This window comes from Otolemur garnettii, unplaced genomic scaffold (assembly GCF_000181295.1).
Source record: "Otolemur garnettii isolate 467f Iridium unplaced genomic scaffold, OtoGar3 scaffold00018, whole genome shotgun sequence".
Taxonomy (NCBI): domain Eukaryota; kingdom Metazoa; phylum Chordata; class Mammalia; order Primates; family Galagidae; genus Otolemur; species Otolemur garnettii.
In genome coordinates, this window is record NW_003852413.1 from 28,161,662 (window position 1) to 28,169,695 (window position 8,034).

Genomic DNA, 8,034 nt, shown 5'->3' on the forward strand with positions numbered 1-8,034 from the left:
GTCCGGGCTGGGGATTCGAACCCGCCACCTTAGGTGTATGTGGCTGGCGCCTTAGCCAGTTGAGCTATAGGCGCTGAGCCAACACCAGGCTATTTTTGTTGTTGTAGTTGTCATTGTTGTTTAGCAGACTTGGGCTGGGTTTGAACCCACCAGCCCCAGTGTATATGACCAGTGCCCTAACCACTGAGCTACAGAGCTTGACAAGAATGAGACCTGTGTGATTGAGCCATCCACAAGGAACAGCTGCCTCAAGAGCTTACTGTCCCTGGGAGTTCTGGCTACTCATCTTGGATATTGTCAGGAACACATCAAGGTGACCTTGAAGGGTCCTGAGGTTGGGAATTTCATTCCTTTGGCAAAGAGCAGTGAAGGTGAGGATCCCCTTGAGGCCAAACACTCAACACAAGGGCCTTGTGCTTAGTTCTCTCACATTGGCACACCAGTGCCCAGAGAGGAAAGGCTGGCGCTGACACCTACCATAGCTCCTGCCCCATTCCATGTTGGCTCTTGCCTCTCTGAGATCTCACCAACACTTGTCCCTGGAACCATGGCATTTAGACTTGCAGATCCATTAGTATTAGAGCTGGTGAGTCAGCACCCAGACCTGCTCGCACAGAGCAGGGGGCCAGAGCTATTTAAGGCCTCCCAAGATTCTCTAGGACCCTGGGGACAAAACTGCCCTGATGTGTCACTCCTTCCCCACCACCTCCAGGAAACCATGGATCCTTCATGTAGCTCATACAGTTAGGAAGGCTTCTCAGGGGAGGGACTTAGGATTCACCTAGCCATATCCAGCCCACACTCCAAAATTCCTTGCCTTGAAAAAGGAATGAGATTGACTAAATGAAGTCTCCTGAAATTTCCAGTCCTGTCCTGGAGGACTGGACAAAAAGCATGGATTCTGAATGGTGGCAGAGAGGCAGCTGGCTGCAACCAGGGAACTCTGTACCAAAAGCCTATGGGACAGAGGCTGAGCTGGTGGAAGGGGACCCCTCCCATCCCAGCTCCAGCGAATCAAGAAACCAGGCAGCAAGGCTCCGGGGGCTGCTTTTATGGGGATGACCTGACAGAGGGCATGGTCCGTACAAAACCGGGAACAATACATACATATATATATATTATATACAGAGACGCGGTCCTCTGGAGGGCTGGGCAGGGGTGGCTGCTGGCCCAGGAAACCGGAAACGCCCTGTGGCCCTGCCCCCTCCATCTGCCAGGGTGGAGGGCATGGGCCAGGGCACTGAGACAGCCAGCTCTTTCAGGGGGTGGGGGCACGTCTGGGGGCAGAAAGGGAGGCAAGGAATACTGATTGATGGCATGGTCTATTTACAGGGACAAGGAGAAGCCAAGACAGATAGGACGGCATTGTCGGTTTTTAAAAAAATGAACAAAAACCAAGGCTTGGGACAGGGTATGAAGTGGCAAGATGAGATGGATTCTGAAAGGGGAGGAGACCTGAGGGGGTCTCACCTCCCTTGGTCCAAGCCCCAATTTGGGGTTAAACTGGGGAAACAGAGTCAATTCCACTTAGGAGGCAGGCTACCAGCAGGGCAGCCCTGGTCTCCAAAAAGATGACAAGTAGTAAAATTTTGGAAAACAGTTGAAAGGGGCTGGGTGAGGCTGAATCTCTGCGATGTTAGTACAAGGCTTTCAAGTGCCCCTGGGGCAGGCCAGGCCTGGCTCTCCAGGGAGAAATGTTCCCTTTGCCTAAAATCAGGGTCTCTGTAGCCAGGACTCCGAAGCTCACCTCCTCTCCTCCTTGGCATTCCTAGGCTCCAGGAAACCTGGACCCTGGAGAGGCCACTGAACAGTTTGAGGAGGAGGTTATGGCTATTTGGCACCTGGGAGAGGGGAGGCACAAGGAGAAATAGAGGGTTGTTGCCCCAGGAAAGGGGAGCCAGGGATCAGGTGTCCTGAACTCTCCCTTTTCCTTCTCTCACTCCCCCTTTTCCTGAAGGATACATAAGAAATCAATGCAGGGCCAGGCCCAGCCTTCAGGCTCTGGGGTGGACTCTATCCCTTCTGGGATAGGGGCAAGATGGGTGTTGAGGCAACCCCCCAAGAAGGAGGGTCAGAATGCAACAGAGACAGCACAATGATGGGGGAGAAGGAAGGGCCAAAAAGGTAGAATCTCAAGTCAAGAAGCCCAGGGGCCAGCCAGGTACCCACGGGCAGGGAGCAGCCTCCAGTTGGTGAGATGCTGGGACAGCCCCAGCCCCATTCCAGTCCAGAGACAAAGGCTGGAGTTTGTAAAGTCTGGCAGTTTGGTCTGCAGGTCCTCTGTGTCCATCCACCGCCCAGGCCAGCCCATGGCATCCCTTGGCCCCTGTGCCTCAGCCCCATGGGGCAAGAAGAAGGCCACCCTTCCAGCCACCTCTGTCTGCCCGGGCCACCTTAAAGGGGCCTGTATACGGGCCCTCTGGTCCCTGAAGCTGGGGGAGGTGGGGTGGAGGGGTGGGGGGAGTCGGGGCACCTGTCCCCAGGCTGGTAGGGGGAGGGGAGGGTATTGAGGACAGGGAAGGAAGGACAATGGGAAGGGGATTAATTATTGTCCGGTCAAGGAATGATTCCCATTAAGTAGAATTGGAATTCCTCAGTGTTTGCAGGTTTCCTTCCAGTTCTGAGATCTGGAAAACAAAGGAGAGGGGGGTCAAACCTGAGTACCAAGCATGGGCCCTGATCCCTCTGCCCCCAGTGAAGATGAGATCCCCCCCAACCTCCCACCCCATCCCCCACCTCCAGGGCACAGGGTGGGTGCTAGATGGGGCCCTGCCCCCCAGGAGCTACCTTGTCCAGGAGCTTGTCCATCTCTTCCTTCCTAGCCAGCTCTGACTCTTCTAGAACCCGACGCTGTGCGGTCTCCTTTTTCAGGAACTCGATCTCTCTGGGGAGAGGCAAGTGACAGATGGTAGGTATGGGTGTGTGGGCCAGCTTCCATCCAGGGAGACCCAGGGTCCTCAGTGCCACCTGGGCAGCTCTGCCCCCTCCCTATTGGCCTTGTGCTGGCTCTGCTGCCCAGTCACTCCAGCCCAGGATCTCTCCAACTTCCGTTCCCTGTGCCTCCCTAATTTAGCTGTGGGAATGGAATGAGAGACTGCCACCAGTGGCCTTCCAGTCCTCCCCAGGCCCAGGGCCCCCAGCACCCTGGTCACGTACTTCTGTTGATAGTCCTTGATGAGGCGCTTGGCCTTGCTGTACTTGCGCTCCAGGGCCTGGTACTGGGCCTGGGTCTCCCGCAGATGCTCATCCACAGCCTGGCACAGGCTCTGGGCCTCACCCCAGTAGCCCTCCAGTTTCTCCATGCGCTCCTTGTTCTCCTCCACGCTCTGCTCCAGCTGGGCCTTCTCCACCCGCCAGCGTCCCTTCTCCTGCTCCAGGCTCTGCAGCTGAGGGAGAAAGGAACAACCCTGGTTTGGTGGGGGCCAGAGGGAGTCGCAGGGCACCCCTACCCAGTCTCCAGGACTTTCTTACAGACAGAGCCCACTGTACCCAACTAACTCTACTTGGCTGAGCTTGAGAACTGAAACCCAGAGAGAAGAGGTAAGGCTTCAGCTTCAGAGCTCCAAGCCAGCGTCCCTGCCACTGCACCACACTCCTCAGTTAGTCACTGACTACTCTGACTTATGGCAAGGCAATGTCTATCTCAAGCCTCAGTCCTCCTATTTGTAAAATGGGAGTGATACCACCTCCTAAATTCACAAGACCACCACAGCCAGAGAGCAGATGTGAAAGAGCATACCAGGTGAGGATCACTATTGCTCTCTGTCCCTTCTCTACAGCCCTGGCTGTGCTCGACCAGTCCCTGCTATTTCTGAACAATCCTGGCTCCCAGGCCTCCAATCCCTGACAGCTGAATCCTGAATCCTTTGTTCTGTCTATACTCACTGTCCTAAGGCATGGTCCCACCTCCCACACCACCTCTGTGCACCCAAATCTCAAGCCCCAGCATGTGATTGCTCCCGACTTCCAGTCTTGACCTCCCAGTTCCTCACAGGGATCAAGCCCTTAACCATACCTTCCACTTGCACAAACCTGTACCTCTTTTCCTGACTTGCTCACTTCTGTTAAAAGGAGCCAGTCTCATAACCATCCAGGCACTTGTCTCGAGCCCTTGCCTTCCCTGTCACCTTGTTGGCTACAAAAGCCTTGTTCTCTTTGTCCAGCCACACAGAACTTCCTGCAGATCCTCAGACTTGCCACAGGGCCTTTGCACGTGCTATGCTCCCTGCCTGGAATGTGCCTCTTCTACTCTCTTCTGTGTCTAATTATTTCCCACTAGTTCATTCTTTGGCTCACTGCTCAGTATATCACTTCCCCTGAGAAGGTCCCAATAGCACAGTCCCACCCCACCCCTGGCTGAACTGGATTCCTCCTGGCTTTGGGAGTTCAGCAAGTTTGTCCCTTTCTTACAAAGCCCCATGTTGTAACAATACAGTCACTGGTATACAGACTCTAAGCAGCTCAAGGACAAAGATCAACTCTAGTTTTGCCATCACAGCAAGCAAAACAGTAGTAGGCATCTAGAAGGTACCAGCAAATGTTTATACACTGAATGAATGAATAGATCTTTGATGCATCCCTCCCCATCTTCCTCTGCATACACCTGAGAATACAGCCTGTCCTCTCAACCCTTCCTTTTCAGACCCTGTACTCTGGGATACAGTCCCCTGTGTAGGACTCTAATCAGTTTGTCTGCCTTGGAGCTCCAGTGGTGCAATCAGTTAGCGCACGGTACTTATATGACAGTTTGTCTGCCTCCACCCTCATGCCCCCTCACTTAATAGGCACTGACCTTCCAAAAAAACCCCAGCCATGCAGCCCCATGCTGTGTGGACCAAGGTATCCTTACAGGGCAGTCAGGATGCTGCAAGCCACAGCCCACCCTGACAGCTCAGTCCTGCTTCCATCTCTCCCCCAGGCACACTCCCACCTGGCAGGCCTCCTCCTGAAGCCAGTCTCCAAGCTCATTCCAGCTCATTTCCCTGCCAGGAATGGCCTTTCTTCTACCCCAAGGACCTAAACCCTGCCATCCTCCCAAGCCTTGGCTTTATACTCTCCTCTTTGTGTGCAATGGGGTTATACTCACTCATGAGAGTGTACACATCTCTGGACCTGGTAGACTGTGCCTACAATGCCTCTGCAGACCTGTCTGTCCCCACCATACCAGAGGTTCCATGGAGTTGGGACTCCAACTGTCCAGGCCCTAGTAGGGGCCTGATACAGACTTTTAATATGAAGTCTGTATGTCTACATGCCTGTGAGGGTACTGGCACCCAACACACTTGTCTAAATGTCTGTGCATGGTATATACATGTGTCTGTGTATTTCACATGTCACCATCTAGTGATATCAGCATCAACACTTCTGTGTTGCTTGCCCATGTGAGAATGTGACACTATTCCTAGACCACGTGGTTCAAGCAACAGCCATGATTATGTGTCTCAGAGCAGATGAATAAAAAGTACATCTACACATCCAGACTGACGCCCCTGGGTATGCTGTCACAGAAGCACAGTCCAGTGTCTCTGTGATCATGTCTGTGTAGAGTGGGTGACTCTACATGTCTGGGAGAGTGGGTCTGTGGGTACCATTTGCCTGGGTCCAGGCTGGCATGCATCAGTGTGAGCATATCTGGGTAGTCTGTTATTCATCACTGGGCCTGTATGTAGGGGACATAAATATGTGGGACAGTATAAACACAAAGACACCTGGAGTGGGACTTCGTGTGCTTCAGTATCAGAGCTAGTATTTTGGCTTTTTCTTTTTTTGAGACAAGGTCTCACTCTGTTACCTGGGGCTAGAGTGCAGTGGCGTCATCAGAGGTCCCTGCAAACTCAGGCTCAAACAATCTACCTGCCTCAGCTTCCCAAGTAGGTAGGACTACAGGTGTATACCACCATGTCCATTTGAGTTTTTTATTTTTTATAGAGATGGGGTCTCACTATATTGCCAAGTATGATCTCAAACTCCTGGCCTCAAGTGATCCTCCCAAAATGCTTCAACCTCCCAAAATGCTAAGATTACAGGCATGAACTACCATGTCCAGCCATATTTTGGCTTTTTATTAAGCATCTATTATGTTAAGCATTGTGCAAAGGACTTTACATGTGTTATCTTGTAGAATCCTCACAATGATCCCACGGTATTAGGTATTATCACTAGCCCATTTTAGATGAGGAGACTGAGGCAGAACTGCAAGTGATAGTGGAACAGAGTAACATACTCTGTGGGTGGTGTACAAGTATTAGTGTGTCGGTGTGAGGATGGGGGATCTCGTTCCTTAACACACACACCCTCACCTTTCTTTTCAGCTGCTGGATCTCTGCCTCAGTGACAGCATGCTTGATCTGGAGCTGTGGAGCAGAAGGGCAGGCACTCAGTTCCAGCTGGTAAGGCAGGCAGTGCTGAGGGTAGGACACTGGCTCACCATCACCCTCTACCACCCAAGGCAGCCCCTTCCTCCCACCTCCTTGAACTTGTGCACTAGCTTCTCAGGCTCCATGTCCACAGGAGACAATGCGTCTTCATTCTCGGCCAGCTCAAACACCTCGATGGCCATCTCGCCACCTGGGAACGTGGGGCTCAGCTCCTCATCCTCATCAGTGGCATACTCCCCTGTCTGTGAAGGGAGGTAGGAGGCTGTGGATCCTGCCCACCCCAGCACCCCTCAGCCCTGCTGACTAGGGCTCAGACCAGCAGCAGTCTGCCGTGTGAGGCTGCAGGCTACCCAGGGATATGGGTCGCCCCTTATCAGCCTGGGCTACACCAGAGGCAGGTTTGCATCTTCTCCACAATAGCTTATGGAGTTCCCTGAAGGCGGAGGTAATTCCTCTGTAAGTCTGGGACCCTGGAGAAATAGGCTATACTGTCCCCCTTACACTAGGAGTCCCCTGAGGCTAGGGGCTATGCCTTTCCCTCAGAGTGGGAGCTCTTTGAGGGAACTGTGTTTCCTTTTAAAGACCAGGCAGCCTCTCTGAAGAGAGAGGGTATGATTCCTCCATCAGACTAGCGATTATCTGAGGGAGGGTTCTGCATCTCCTCCCTCAGACTGAAGATCCCCAGGAATAGGGAACTGGCTCCACACTGCAGGTCTCTTTAGGAGGCCTGGGAAAGCGGTAGAGACGGAAGAGTGTAATGCTCCAGCTAGCCACCAGGGGGCGATCGCGCTGCCAGCCAGGCCTCAAATCCCTACCTCCTCGTCTTCCTCTCCGTACTGGGCGTATCTCTGCTCCATCATCTCGCGCTGCCACCGCTCCTGTTCCAGGGTCTGTTGAATTAGCTGGGCCACTTCGCTCTGCTCTCCGGGCCGCTCCCGGCCAATCATAAACCTGGAGGGGCACTGGTGTCATTCCCTGGCAACATCCTCCCTGCTGGTGCTCCCCTCTCCAAACTCAGCTCTCCCGAGGGGGGTGAAATGAGAGGGCTGAGTCCAAAGGCTGGAGTGTTAATAATGAATGGTAGAGTGCGGGCCCCTTACAGAGTTTCCTTCCCAGGGGGAGTCAGAAAGGCCCACTAGCCCTTCTGGCCATTTTGGGACAGAGGGTGTATTAGCCAAACTAAGCTGGGCTGCAGGGGACATGACCTCAGGGGTTGGCTGTGCAGGGGGCTCTTCTCCACCACGTGGGAAAAAACTAGGCAGAGGAATGGTGAAGATGACCCCTGGGGATATAGAGGTGTGACTTGAGTAGGCTCCAAGCCCCCCCCCACCCCCCAGCTTCAGGAAGGGGCGGGATGATGGCAACAGGAGATTAGGATTGAAAGGAAACAGTGGAACTTCCAGGCACCAGCCCCTCCTCCCCGTGGCCACCCACATCCTGTTTCTCTCCACCACCCTTTCCTGGGGGCAGTGCCCCTCTTGAAGGGGGGCAGGGAGTCATCCCAGAATGTGAAGCCAGAGATGGAAGCCAAGAAAATTCTAATCCAGTCCCCTTAATTTGCAGGCCCAGGGAGTAGCCTTCCCAGGATTACACAGGGCTAGTCAGAAGGGAGGGATGAAGTTCCGGATGAGGGGACCTTGATTTGGTTGGCAATGCC

At 53.6% G+C, this 8,034-nt stretch overlaps 1 protein-coding gene across 1 annotated transcript in view; it reads right to left on the reverse strand.

Moving 5' to 3' along the window:
• Positions 1–1,034: 1,034 nt before the first annotated feature.
• The window catches only part of PPP1R9B (protein phosphatase 1 regulatory subunit 9B), a 17,177-nt gene continuing 10,177 nt past the window's right edge, over positions 1,035–8,034 (reverse strand). The window contains exons 5-10 of the mRNA XM_012803018.2: positions 7,193–7,328; positions 6,467–6,619; positions 6,300–6,353; positions 3,157–3,386; positions 2,788–2,884; positions 1,035–2,627 (exon numbers count right to left, since the gene is read on the reverse strand). Coding sequence (XP_012658472.1) covers positions 2,574–2,627; positions 2,788–2,884; positions 3,157–3,386; positions 6,300–6,353; positions 6,467–6,619; positions 7,193–7,328 — 724 coding nt within the window. The 3' untranslated portion in view covers positions 1,035–2,573. The remainder of the gene's footprint in view (positions 2,628–2,787; positions 2,885–3,156; positions 3,387–6,299; positions 6,354–6,466; positions 6,620–7,192; positions 7,329–8,034) is intronic.